This window comes from Mesocricetus auratus, unplaced genomic scaffold (assembly GCF_017639785.1).
Source record: "Mesocricetus auratus isolate SY011 unplaced genomic scaffold, BCM_Maur_2.0 Super-Scaffold_100037, whole genome shotgun sequence".
NCBI lineage: Eukaryota > Metazoa > Chordata > Mammalia > Rodentia > Cricetidae > Mesocricetus > Mesocricetus auratus.
The window spans coordinates 7341067-7355818 of NW_024429215.1; the positions used below are offsets into that span (position 1 = coordinate 7341067).

Below are 14752 nucleotides of genomic sequence, written 5' to 3' on the forward strand. Positions count from 1 at the left end.
CACTGAGATAGACAATTAGTAAATGGGACCTCCTGAAACTAAGCAGATTCTCTAAGGCTAAGACAAAATGAAAGCTTGCAGATTGGGAAAAGATCTTCAACAACCCCAACCCCACATCTGGCAGAGGGCTGATCTCCAAAATATACAAAGAAATCAAGAAGCTATTCACCAAAACAGCAAATAATTCAATTAAAAATTGGGCATGGATTTAAATAGGGAATTCTCAACAGAAGAATCTCAAATGGCCTAAATCACTTAGTGAATTGCACAACATCCTTATCCACCAGGGAAATGAAAATCAAAACAACTCTGAGATCCCATCTTACAGGTTAGAATGGCTAAAATAAAAAAAACCAATGACACCTTGGGTTGGATAGGACAAGGATAAATGTGAATACTCTTCCATTGCTGGTGGTAATGAAAACTTATACAGCTGCTTTGGAAATCAGTATGGTGGCTTCTCAGGAAAATGGGAATCAATCAACCTCAAGATCCAGAAATTCTACACTTAGGTGTATATCCAAAGGCTGCACACTCAAACTACAAGAACATCTGTTCAGCTATGTTCATAGCAGCACTATTTGTAACATCCAGAATCTAGAAATAACCTAGATGATCCTTGAACCAAAGGACATGTGGTACATTTACACAATGAAGTTCTACTCAGCAGAAAAAACAATGACATTTTGAAATTTGCCGGAAATGGGTGAAACTAGAATAAGCCATCCTGAGTGAGGTAACCAAGACACAGTAGGTACACACTCATAAGTGGGTATTAGACATAGAGCAAAGGATAATCATTATTTCCCCTTTGTCACACAAATTCTTAAGCTGATCCAGATGGGAGGATTTTTTATTTGCTTCAAAGGCCCCTTGTATCTGCTCTCTCAGAGGCATTTTTGCAGCTGTAGCATCTGGGAGATGTCTCTTCCTCATACTGGATTTTTGTCTATTTTGATAACAACCACAATTTTTTCTCCTGTAGAAACATACGTGTAATCCCGATCCCATTATAACACCACCCTCATTCTCCCTGAAGAAGTCTTGGAAACCTTGTAGTACAGAGGTTGATTAAATTAGACAGTTATTACATGGTCCAATGTCTTTCAGCAGCTGTTGTCTCTGTTTCATTAACATTGAGAAACCTTAAAATCAATAAGGTATTCTGCAGTCTGTTTTTGGGGGTCCTCATATCCTCCTTTTGTTTTCCTTTAGAATGCCATTGTATCATTCCACAGTTTCTTGTCCTGTAGGACTATATGGTATCTCTTTTATGTGTTTTATGTTGCAATGTGCAAAAAATAGTTAATTTCACTGGAAACTTAAGCTGGGGTGTTATCAGTTTTAATATGTATGGGTAGACCAATTTCAGGCATTGTTTCTAATAAATGAGTAATTAGAGAATCAGCATTTTCAAAACTTAAGGCTTTAGTATGAAAAATAAAAGACCCATATTCTGATATTGGCATTCAAGCTTCAGACTGAAGGTAACAAAAGCAAAGCATCCAGCCACTAGCTCTTACCTGTATCTCAGGCTGAAAGGGTTCATTTACAAGCTCTTCTCCAAGCCTCATATCCTGCCACTCCTCAACATACCTCGAGAGGATCTATGGAGTGCCTGAGAATACTGACTGAGACAGTGGGCTTCTGTCTTACATATACCACTCTAGGGCTTGGATTAAATGCATGTGATCCCTGTTGCTGAGATCATCTTTGTATGAGATGTTTCTCTTTAAGTCTGGATCAATTTCAAGTAACTCAGTGTGTCCATGAACTAACAGAGATCTGCCCATCTCTACCTTCCAAGTGGTGGGATTAAAGGTGTGTACCACCAACACCTGATCACGATAGCTGAATTTTCTTTCTGAATATTCAGACAAGCTTTAATAAATCATAAATAACATATCACCACATAGGGAGATGCCCATTGAAACCCTGAATGTGTACCAATGGTTTGATGAACATATTTTAATTATCCAAATTTGGCTAAATGAAATACATTCATTTCCCAAATTTTATTCATTTGTGTACCTTTAGGATTACTTCCTGCCAGTGGGGGAACTTGATTATAAAAAGAAAAAGTAGGAAAAATATATATATAGCCTTAAAATATATATATTACCAAGCAATGAGAAACTTCTACTTAAAGTGTACACTATTACCATGGAGTTTCTTATGAAATTCAGAGGATTCTAACACATTTCCTGTCAGTAATTATTCTGTTTCCTCATTTCCTTTTGCTAACGGGCCAGGCAACAAAATATGAGATAAGATGTGGGTAATTCAAAGAGGGCAGTGCCTTTCTTGGTTTGACTGTGGTAGTTGTACAAATAATAATGTTAACTCTGAATTATCATGAGTAAGTTAAACAGTTTCTATATGTAATACAACCCTTAAAGAATCAGTAATTATATTAAGAATTTATTAAATTCTAGTAAAATCGTTAGAACAGTACACAACTCTCGGCACTGAGCAATCTTACTCATGCTCTCTGCTTTATAATCAGCCATTCCTAATTTATTTGCATTAGTGTAGAATGTAAGAGTTCAAGGAATTGGTGCTCTCTTTATCTGCAGGGAAAAATTCCCTTAGTTTATTTTATAACTTGTAGTCACTACTTTTTGCAAAATTGTTGATGTCCCCTAATAAATTACTACATGTTCTCTGCCAGTCATCATCAATTGCCCCAAACTGCACAAGTTCAGTATTAGCTTAGCGTGTTACAGTCTCACCTGGATCCATGGATGAAGTATTACACTTCCCTTTTTGAATAATTCAGAGACTTTATTCTATACAGTTATTTAACTTTTTATTCTGATTATGTGATAAAGATAGCCATTCTAAAACATTATCTTGCTGTTATTTAAGTAGTTCAGCAGGGGAATGCATACAAAGTAAAATTGCCAAAATACATATATTTGTGAGATCTAATCTATCCACATAGGCATTTTGTAACTTTTGTTCTACTTCAGCTTATTTTCTTTAAGCGTCAGTGGTTAATAGTCTTGGACTGTATTAATCTGAGTCACCTTTCAAAATTTGACACAAATTTCTTAATTCTTGAGTAGACAAACCCTCAGACAACTAATATCACCTAATAATTTTTGACAGTCATTATGAGTGTGAAAGTGTCCTCTCCTAATCTGTACCTTTTGCCTCTGATTCTTTGTTTACTCAGTTTATAACCTAAATGACTAAGAGAACCCATTCTTTGTGTTATTTTTTCAGAATAAATTTGAAATCCCTATCAGAGTAAAATTTACTGTACCACATTTAAGGTTTTTTTCCCTAAGGTATCTGTTTCAGAAGCAGCCAATAAAACATCATGAATATAATGATGAATAATAGACTGAGGAAATTATTTTTTGTATCACTTTCAGTAGTTGATTTAAGAAATATTTACATAACATTTGATATTTGCCAATGTTATATATTCCAATGAAATCTCCTTACTGGTTGAGCATTACATAGTAGAAGTGTAAAAGTAAATTTTTCTCTATTCTGTTCTTGCAAAGGAATGGTAAAGAAGCAGACTTATATATCAATAATTATAGCCGGGCGGTGGTGGCACACACCTTTAATCCCAGCACTCGGGAGGCAGAGGTAGGCGGATCTCTGTAAATTCGAGGCCGGGCTGGACCGATAGCCCCCGAAACAATACAGAGAAACCCTGTCTCGTAAAAACCAATATATAAAGGCCAATCTTTAGCTAATAAAGAAAGTAATAGAATTTTAGGCTTCAAAGAGTCCATAGATTGAATTATGTTATTTATCACTCTTATGTCTGTTAACATTCTCCATTTCCCTGATTTTTTATTCCAAACACAGCAGAATGACAAGGACTAGTAGTTTCCTCTATATGCTTAGCAGTTAAGTGTTCTTTTAATAATATTTCAAGTGCCTTATTTTTCTTTGGTTAAGGGCCATTACTCTACCCATAAACGCTTCCTACTTAGCCATGTTAAAGGTAGAGCAGTTAGGCTAATGTAAGTGGACTCTACTCAAAATTTGAAAAGCCAATTCTAGTTCTATCTTGCTTATGTACAACCTGCATAGCCTGTGACCCTCCATTAAAATCTTCACAATGCTCTTTCCAGGAATATATTCCATTTAATACATCAATACTAGCTGTTTCTGAAAATATATGCATGTTAAATAAGCTACCTGTTGATGTAACAAATCTCTTCCTCATAAATTCAGACACATAAGGCTTTATCATTTCTTTCTGTCACTGGGCTTTTCCTTTTAGCTCCTCTGGCATGCTGTGACACAACAAAAATCCTCATCAGAGGATGAGTAGGGGGAATTACCTGATGTTGTGCCTGTATCCTCCAAACTTGTCGGCTAAATTAACCAGATTTCACTATTTTGATAATGGGTCAACTATTGAGTTATACAAAAGTTAACTGATACATATAGAGGGAAGAATACATCTATGAATAAATATTTTTGTTGTCAGTTGTGAGTGTATTTTCACCTGGGTCCATGGAAAGAAGTACAGAGGCATCTCAAGGATGAAAGTTTAGCCTTTACCAGCTACAAGGCACCTTGGCCACTATAGACTAAACCACCCACACCGAACAAAGGATAGGATTATTGGCTCAAAAGTCAAAACATTAGCAAACAAATTCCATACAGCAAAGTCTTTGACTTAAGCCTACCAGAGGGATAAAGCCAAATGCAAATTATTAGTAACAATACCACAGTTTTTTTGGTTGTTGTCACTAAGTTTGCATAGGATTTGATCCCCTAGGAAACCTTTCACATAAGACATGAAACAGAGGTACAGAGGCAGGGGTAACAATCACACAAGGCAAATCAAGGCTAACTGCTAACATTCCAGTGTCAAACAGGCTATATTTGATGGAAATTCTTCCTTCACATCTCCATGAGTTCAATGTCATTCTTTTCCATAGAGTGAGTTCAAAAACATTGAGAGATAAATAGTGAGACCCTATATTTAAAAAAACCCCAATTTCAAAAGGTGATTCATACCCCTCTATGGAGCACCCATAGAACTCATGGGTTCAACAGCTCGATTTAGGAAGAATCTTGTCTTTGTTTCTGTCATTTATGTACCTTCTGTGGAAAGTAGCCATTTATTGGTCATGTATCCCCAAGAGAATTTCACACACAATATGCAAGTCATATACAGGTCAGGGTATGATGCTTGCCAAGAAAAGTTTCCTTCATCATGATGATTGTGGTCTGCATAAAGAGTAGTGGAGAAGCATGGAGAAGCTCTGAGAGAAAAAGGTGAGCCCTCAGCTGAAGGTGTTGTTTCAGGAGGGCAGCAGGATTGTTCTTGTCTCTTGGTCTGTGTTTCAAAGGACTATACAATCACATGTAGAAGAGCATGAGGGAGATACCATGCAAGAAGAGACCACAATCAGATATGGGTTGCAATGCATGCACACAAGCTGACTGAGAAAGGGGAGGAGACTGAGATCTTCCTGAGGTTCATGAGGGTTTGTGTCAGAAACCAAAATTCAAAGAACTCCATAGAAACATATACCACATGTATTAGAGCCCCACCCTTTACACCACTGGGAATCAAACACCACTTGCTCAGAAAGAGAAGTTCCTTTTTGCAAGACCTTCCTTTATAATACACACATGAGAAGGAGACACCAGACTGCAAGGCCATATACTATTTGTATGCTCATTTGGCAAGGGGACCAGCCAGCTACAAACTTTTGGCAACTGGAAGATGCCATGATCCGCATCTTCACAGTACTGCTTTGTCTTGGTGAGAAATTGACTGTGGGAGAGAGAATTCTGCTTTAATAAGGAGTTCACCACATAGCTAAGCATTGGCCCATCAGGGTATTTCAGTAGCTCAGAAAAGATCTGGAAATGGAGGTCCTGCTCAGGCTTCAAGTGCATACACTCACATGTAACTCTTTTTCAGGACTGAGTCTGCTCTCCAGGAACCTGAGCTTGGCAGGTGAGTGTCTTTCCAGCCATCTTACTTTATAAATCTTCAGAGGGAATGGAGGGTCATCTCTGAAGGAAAGAGATGGAGAAAAGCTGTAACAGGCTGCTGCTGCTGTTGCCTAAAAGGTTCTGAATGTGAGATCATGAATCTGAGTGGAATGTACTCAGCCCAAACAGCTGTTTTTGTTTGTTTGCTTTGTTTTCAGGAGGCTCCAATAAGCCCATGCTCAGAGCTACACCAAAGAATGTGGTAGCCATTGGGGAGCAAGTAACTATAATTTGTGAAGACTCACCAGATGCCCTGGAAATATCTCTCTATAAAGAAGGAAACCCAGATTCCCAGAAACTAACAATTCATGGAGACACTGATGAAAAGGTGTTTTTTGTCTCATCCGTTGAAAGTCACAATGCAGGCCAATATTGGTGTCACTATACTGGCCCTCATGGTGAACAAGAAGACAGTGACACCCTGGAGATTGTTGTGACAGGTGAGAGGACCATTCTTCCACCATCGGGCTGTTTTGTGGGAAGGAGTATATTGACTCTCTCATATTCCAGAAGAGAGGTATTGATATGGCCCAGACATCAACTAAACAGGATTCCTCTTCTCTCCTAGGAGTCTACACCAGGAAACTCAGACTTTCATCGAAGCTCAGCTCTGTGGTGGACTCAGGGGTTGCTCTGACACTTCAGTGCTCCTCACAAGAAAAATATGACAGCTTCATTCTGATGAAGGAAGATGTGAAATTCTCCAGTCCTGTAGCCTCACAGAACACAAACACTGGTCTATTCCAGGCCCAGTTCCATGTGCCTCCTGTGACCTCCAACCAAAGATGGAGGTTCACATGCTATGGCTATTACCAGAACAGCTCCTATCTGTGGTCAGTACCCAGTAACCACCTAGAACTGGTGATCTCAGGTAAGGAAGCTCTAGACTTTCCTTTGCATGATAATCCATCTGACACAGGATCATCACAGGGAAGGACCTGATATGTGGATGGTTAATGAACCCATGATCCTGAACTCAATGTCACCTCGTGTGAAAAATAGCTGGAATGCAGTGTAAAAACTACTATGGACAATAAAAATGAAAGCCAAGAGGTTCAGGGAATAAGGGATCTATATGTGTCTGGTTTTGCAGGGCAGATTACATATCATTTGCAAGGTTGAATTTCTCTGTAGACTCACAATATTTGTATACTGGGCAGTCATCAGCCTTGTTTCACAAGGGTCATATTACATCTACTCAAAGATGGAGGTGTAGAAGCTATGACTATTATAAAAGCAATCTTCAAGTGTGGTCAGAATAGAGACAGCTTTTGCAGCTTCTAGTCTCAGGTAAAGAAGACTCAGATTCTCTCTTGACTGATAGTGAACCTGACACACATTCAACAGTGAAAGGTATAGGAGTCTGGGTTCCAGAACCCATTGGCACAGCATGTGTCCTGTAGCATCAAAAATCAAGAACCAAAGGCTGAATTTGGAGAGAATGGAAGCACAGATGGTCAGGGGTGTGGTAGGTCTTCCCATAACACTACTGATTTTTTTATTTTGCATTTCAGGAATAAAGTTTAAGTTCAGCTGCAAGTTGACATTCAGTATAACTGTTCAAAAGTGCCAACGCCTTCTCTCTTATTCTTTGTAGGAAGACTTCAGAAGCCCACCCTGAGAGCTGATCCAAGCTCTATGATTAGCAGAGGGAATTCTGTGACTATCTGGTGCAAGGGAACTAGGCAAACCCAGATATACTTCCTGCATAAAGAAGGAACCCCAGATCCCTTGAAGCAACAGATTCCTCAGGGGATCCCTGACAGTGTCAAGTTCTCCATCACATCAGTTGAGAGGCATCATGCAGGGCTATATCGCTGCTACTGTTACAACTCTGCTGGGTGGTCAGAACGCAGTGAGGCCCTGGAGCTGATGGTGACAGGTGAGAGGACTCATTCCCAATCCATGCATCTGGCTCGATCAAAGGAATATGTTCACTTTGCATTCCATTTCTCAAATTGCAAACAAAGGGGCAATGTATACCAAAATGAGTGTACTGAACAAGCCTCCTCTTCTCACCTAGGAGTCTACACAAGCAAAGTCTCCTTGTCAGCCCAGCCCAGCCCTGTGGTGACCTCAGGAGGGTCTGTGACACTTCAGTGCTCCTCACAAGAGAAATATAACAGGTTCATTTTAATGAAGGATGGACAGAAATTCATCTCGGATTTACCCTCAAGGAATACATACACTGTTGTATCCCAGGCCCTGTTCATAGTGGGTCCTGTAACCCCAAACCAGAGATGGAAGTTCATATGCTATGGCTATTATGTGGACAACTCTCAGACATGGTCAGTACCAAGTAACTATCTAGAACTCCTGGTTTCAGGTAAGGCAACCCTAACCTTTCCTTTGAATGGTAATTTCCTTGACACAGGATTGCAGGAAAGGATGAGATACATGCTGGGTTAATGAACTCAAGATCCTGAGTCCAATTTCAGAGAATGTGGGACACAACAGCATCTGAGGTGCAGAAACAAAAGTGGATAATAACAATGGAACTCAAGAGTCCATGGAAACATTGTCTTTGTGTGTCCTGTCTTTGCCAATCAGCCTAAGTGTGATTTGCTTGTGTAACTTTATGCAAATATCTAAAGAGATACATCTCATTTCCTCTAGTTTAGATTGCTCCATGTGTCCTTCTCTTATTGCAGGGTCAACTCTAACTCTTACATTCACTGTACAGTTCTTTAAAGTCCCACATCCCTCTCACATACTTCTTTGCAGGGACCCTAAGCCACTCTCTGTGATGAGATTAGGGAAACCTGTGACAATGTGCTTTGAGGGAAACATGGAAACCCAAAATTACTTCCTAAATAAAGAAGGAAGCATAGCTCACTGGGACAGACTAACTGCACTTCTGCCATACCACAAGGACAAGTTTCTCATCTCATTCATAACAGAGGATCATACAGGGTGATGTTGCTATTAGTGGTATAACTCTGCTGGGTGGACTCAGAACAGTGGTTTCTTAAGTTGTGGGTGATAGGTGAGTGGACCCTAAGGGTCACATCCTTCAGCTTTTTCTATTGAGGGCCTCTGAATTCTCCGCTGTTGTCAGTGAAATGACCCACAGGAGGTTATAAGGAAAACGCAGTTCAAGCTGGCATAACATTTACTTGTTCTCACTTTTATAAGTCTGACAGGAAGTGTTTTATAGGAAGCATATTAAAACACAGTATACTTTTGGAAAAAATTAATGGTGTAATGGAAAATCATCTGAAAAATTAAGTATATCAAAACTTAACTCAAATACATGTGACCATAAAGATGAGTTTTATATGTTAAGGGCTTTTGGTCTGGTATAGTCTTTGAGAGAGGTTGTAAAGATGTTAGTAGTCAATAAATTACATGTGACATTTTTCCTATGGATGGGCTTCATTAACTGAAAGCAAGTAATAAAATCTAGGGAGGGAGAGTCTAGGATAAACGCTCTGACGTTTTTAGGTGAGGTCTGGCTCTACAAATAGAAAGGTACGTGGTTATTCACAACATCCACTTCTAGTTTTCTTGGTGGAAAAAAGATAATTATTTTTTCATTGGGCAGACACCATACATGGGTAACATTCCTGATTTCTCCAATTTTCCCTCAGGAAATACATCTCCTAAACATTTTCACCCAGAGCCCAGTTGCTAAAGCCAATGTATCACACAACAGGCTGCCTCCTCTTTATTGTAGGTGTCTACCAGGGTAAACCTAATCTGTCAGCCTTGCCCAGCCCTGTGGTGATGCCAGGTGGGAAAGTGACCCTACAGTGTGTCTCATCAAAGCCATTTGATTGCTTGGTTATAACTGGGGAAGATCAGAATTTCTCCAGCTCACCCAATGCACAGTGCATTCACACTGGACAGTCCAAGACTCTGTTTCTCAACATCTCTGTGACATCCAATATGCGTGGACCTTTTAGATGTTATGGATACTACAAAAGTAGCCCATACATCTGGTCAGAGGCCAGTAACACTCTGGAGATATATGTCTCAGGTAAGGAACTCTCATACACTTAACTTTTTTGTTGAACTGATAACCCTTTATACCTAACTTTATTTCCCTGAGAATGGATTCAGTCATGAAGGCTGAGGTACCTCTTGACTGCTATGATACAGAATATGAGAGAGCATGACACTGTCAGAGCATGGCAGGAAGGGACATTGCTCTATTTAGTATTATATTATTAAAATGAAATGCCATGACAAACAACAAGTCGTAAAGGACAAGATTTGTCTTACACTTCCAAAGCACTATTATCCTCAAAGGAAATCATGGAAGGAACTCAAACAGATCAGAAACCTGAGGCAGGTGTTGGTGCAGAAACCCTGGAGGGGAGCTAATTACTGACTTGCAACTACAGTGATGGTACCACACACAAAATGGAATGTGCCTTCACCCACCAATTTCTAATTAACAAAATACCACACATGATTGTGTGCAGGGTAAACCCTTTTTAAAAAATAAATTGTTATTTAAATTAAAAGCAATCTTATTTTACATACCAACTCCAATTCCCTCTTCCTGCTGTCCTCCCATGTCCCTACCAAAACCTCACCTCACCCCATCCACTCCCCAAGGAGGGTGAAGTTTTCCATGTGGGATCATCAAATTCTGACCCATCATTTGGCATGTGAACGAGACCCTACCCATATATCTAGGATGAGAGAGTATCCCTCCATAGGGAATGGGACCGAAAAGCCCATACCTGCACTAGAGATAAAGATTGGTTTCAATGCCAGTGGCCCCATAGTCTGCCCAGTGTCTGGAGACAATGTATCATTTAAGAGGCTGCATTCTTTTTTGTTGTTGTTGTTTTTTGTTTGTTTGTTTTTATTATTTATTTTTAAGTTTAAATTTAGATTAGAAACAAGGTTGCTTCACAAATCAGTTCCAGGTCCCTCTCCCTTTCCCCCCCCTCCTCCCTTGCCCTCACCACAACCCCCACATTATCCCCTCATTTCCCCATGGAGGGTGAGGCCCTCCATGGGGGTGTCCATAGTCGGTCATTTCATCCAGGGCAGGGCCTAGACCCTCCCCCAAGAGTTCAGGGTGAGAGTGCATCTCACATTGTTGGATGGGAGTCCAAAGTCCATGTGTATACTCGGAATGAATACTGGTCTACTGCCCAAGGCTCAATAGATTACCTAGGCCTTCTCACTGACACCCACATTCAGGGGGTCTTGATCAGTCCGTTTCTGGGTTACCAGGCATCAGCCTGGGATTCAAGAGTTAACCCTTGTCAGGTCAGCTGTTTCTGGGGGTTAAACCAGCCCAGTCTTAATCCCTTTGGTCATCAGTCCTTCCTCTCTATCCCTGGCTTTCTTGAGTTCAGCTCAGTGCTTAGCTGTGAGAGTCTGCCTCTTCTTCCATCAGCCGCTGAATGAAGTTTCTGTTTCCCAGACTCTCTGGCCATGGGAGTGTAGGCTGGCACTCCCCAGATCTATGTCTAAAATCCATATATTAGAGAGTACGTGCCATGTTTCTCTTTTTGTGACTGGGTTACCTCACTCAGGATGGTTTCTTCTAGTGCCATCCATTTGCCTGCGAATTTCAGGATTCCATTGTTTTTTTCTGCTGAATAGTACTCCATTGTGTAAATGTACCACATTTTCTCTATCCACTCTTCGGTTGAGGGGCATCAAGGTTGCTTCCAAGTTCTGGCTATTACAAATAATGCTGCTATGAACATAGTGCAAAAGACATCCTTGTTGTATGAATGGGCATCTTTTGGATATATGCCTAAGAGTGGAGTTGCTGGGTCTTATGGTAGGCTTATTCACATTTTTCTGAGGAATCTCCATACTGATTTCCAAAGTGGCTGAACTACTTGGCACTCCCACCAGCAGTGGAGGAGTGTTCCACTTTCACCACATCCTCTCCAGCATAAATTGTCTTTGGTGCTTTTGATTTTAGCTATTCTGAAATGAGTGAGATGGCATCTCAGAGTTCTTTTGATTTGCATTTCCCGGATGGCTAAGGATGGTGAGCACCTTCTCAAGTGCCTCTCAGAAGAGGCTGCATTCTATTTTCTTGTGTGTCCACCATAGTAAACCTAATCTGTCTTCCTTGCCCAACCCTGGGCTGACATCCAGTGGGAATGTGACCCTCCCATTTGTCTCCTCAAACCATATGTTCGGTTGCTTTTGACTGGTGAAGATCACAATTTTTCCAGGTCTCCCATAGCACAGTATATATACTCTGCACAATCCCTAGGTCTGTGTCATGAGATCCCTGTGGCTTCCACAAATGGCGGGCCACATATCTGGACAGAGGACAGTATCCTTTGGAGACACATGTTTCAGGTCATAAAGTCTCATTCTCTGAACTGTGTATTGACACTAGAACCCTTTGTCACTAACTTTGATGGCAGATATAGTGGTTCAAGTTATGATGATGACAGAAGGGAGTTCTATGACTCAGGATATGAGAGAACATGGCACTGTTATAGCAAGATAGGAGGGACATTTGTCTTAGAGTATCTCTTGTTGAAATGCAACACCCTGACAAAAGGCATGTTGTGGAGGAGAAGATGAATTTGGCTTATACATTCACAGTTCTGTTAATCCAAAAGGGAAGTCAGGACTGGAAATGTAACATGACAGAAACCTGGAGGCAGGAGTTGATGCAGAAGCTCTGGATGTATAATGCTCAATGGCTTCTTCTCATGGCTTTGTCAGCCTGCTTTCTTATAGAACTCAGAACCAACACTACAGGGATGGTACAACTCGCATTGTGTGAGGCTCTCCCTTCACCCCACAGCGTCTGAGGACAGAGACTAGAAATCTGTTGCAGGATTAGTTCAGGGATTCAATTTAAATATGGTTATATGGAATCTATTGCGAGAGGGTCACATGTAAAAGCCCCTCACTTTTATGATTCTCAATTTATACAGGAATTCATCAAGAGCCCTGCCCTAGATGTTAAGTTCCCTTTAGTTCTGATCTTATCTGTGTTTTCCTCATACAGAGAATGTTTCCAGAAACCACTTCTGCAATTGCCCTTCTCTTTCTCACACTGTGATGCTGACAGTGTGTAGGGTATGCAACAGGGCCAGGGCAAGACATTCTGGCTCCTTCTTTGCAATTCATGCAGTTTAGTTCCAGAGTAGGCATTCAAGGCTGAAGGGTGGACTTATTGGGTTAAAATTCTTCAGTGTTATTTCCTGCTACATTGCCAGAAGGTAAAGTGCCTAGGAGTGATGTGAGTCAGTCTCATATTGTGTGGCTTTATGGAAAAGAGGTAGCAAATATAAAACTCGGTATGGGCCTCACACACAATTCCTCACTCATGAATTAGCTTCCATGTGGCCATGCTCCAGACTGAGCATGAAGCATAGTTTGGCTTTCTTAGATAATCATTGGAAATGGGAGATGATTTTCTTCACCAATCTTTAGTTCTCAGTGCTGATGAGAATTTCATGCTCAAGTATCATACCCGAGTATGACCTCAAAAAGGTGGATGTGTTTGAAGAATCCAATAAAAGACTACAAGTAATCATGGTAAAACAGGAAAATGGCTTATACTGCACCCTATCAAGTTATGTGATTAATCCAATATGTAAATATATGAAACAAAATCTTCAGGAAACAGGAACCTTAGCATAGACACTGTGTTCTGATATAAATTACATTAATTGTGCAGTTGCACTTAGGGTCTGCTGAGCACATCACTGGATCACAAAACATGTTCAAATGAAAGGCATGTGATTAAGAAGCATTACCAGTGATACAGCAACTCATTTGAGTTTGTTCTTCCCTGCCTTCTTTGTCCACAGCACCAGCACCAGAGACCAAGAGTGATCATACAGTGGAGAATCTCCTGAGGATAGGGATGGCCAGTTTGGTACTTATAGTCCTCGGAATACTGGTGTTTGAGTCTTGTCATGGCTCTAGACATGTTCATCACGCAAAAGGAATGGGAATGGGGGATACAGCAATGCATCCTATGTAGTGTCATGGGCTAGACAATAAATATGAGAATTCTGGGTAGTTTTGTAAGAAAATACAGTGCTCATCTTGGATAACTACTGTAGAAAACATATTTGGAATAAGCATTAATTGAGTAAAGGGAAATGCCTGGATATTGGGTGGAAAACTCTTCATGCATACAATTGAATTTATTCCCTTACATCTTTCTGTGGACATTTCCTGAGGAGATCTTCATTCCTACTCACCTGCACCATTGACCAGGGTTGGGCCCTCATATTTGTACATATTCTGCTTTGTCTTATTATCATGTAAAACTTTGTATTATTTTAAATTACAATGTTCTTGCCCACATTCTGAATTTCCATTTTTTTCTTCTGAGAAAATACTGGTTGAATCAATTTCAGTAAAGATCAGTTGAAATAATACTCCAGTATTTAAATAAGTAACTTAATTCAAATGATGGTCTGAACTTCTTTTTAGTACCCAAGGGACCTGCAGTCTTCACCAAATGTCAATTTTGTGATTTCCCTTAATATGGAAAGGATTGCCACTGTAAAACAAATGTTAGAATGAATTCACTGGTAGAACAATTTGAAAGGGCTTTCGAATTTTTTTTAAAAGTAATGATGTGAAATAATTTGTAATTACTCTCTGCATTCCCTTTATCTACATTATAAAAGCACCTATTTATTATAGGTAGATGTGGGAGTGAATGTCATATGTTGTGTGTGAAAATGACATGGCATTCCTGTGAGTCTGAGTAGTCAAATTTCTCATTCTACCATGTGGGACCCCTGACTCAATTCTAGGTCATCAGACATGGCAGTAACCTCTTTTATCCACAAAGATGTCT

The 14752-nt window shown here is 40.1% G+C and overlaps 1 protein-coding gene across 1 annotated transcript; it reads left to right on the plus strand.

The window, feature by feature from the left end:
• The first annotated feature begins 5607 nt into the window (after window positions 1–5607).
• On the plus strand, window positions 5608–14248 carry LOC121135415 (leukocyte immunoglobulin-like receptor subfamily B member 3A). The gene is made up of 8 exons (XM_040734171.1): window positions 5608–5749; window positions 5912–5947; window positions 6144–6425; window positions 6554–6856; window positions 7583–7867; window positions 8009–8311; window positions 9662–9964; window positions 13746–14248. Exons 1-8 carry the CDS (start codon window positions 5617–5619, stop codon window positions 13919–13921), a joined length of 1821 nt encoding a protein of 606 aa, XP_040590105.1. The 5' UTR covers window positions 5608–5616; the 3' UTR covers window positions 13922–14248.
• The last annotated feature ends 504 nt before the right edge of the window (window positions 14249–14752 follow it).

Coding starts and splice junctions, on each gene's coding strand:
- LOC121135415 (XM_040734171.1), top strand. CDS start 5,617: ATGAGAAGGAGACACCAGACTGCAAGGCCATATACTATTTGTATGCTC. Junction 7,868..8,008: donor CCTGGAGCTGATGGTGACAG/GTGAGAGGACTC, acceptor CTTCTCACCTAG/GAGTCTACACAAGCAAAGTC. Junction 8,312..9,661: donor TCTAGAACTCCTGGTTTCAG/GTAAGGCAACCC, acceptor TCTTTATTGTAG/GTGTCTACCAGGGTAAACCT.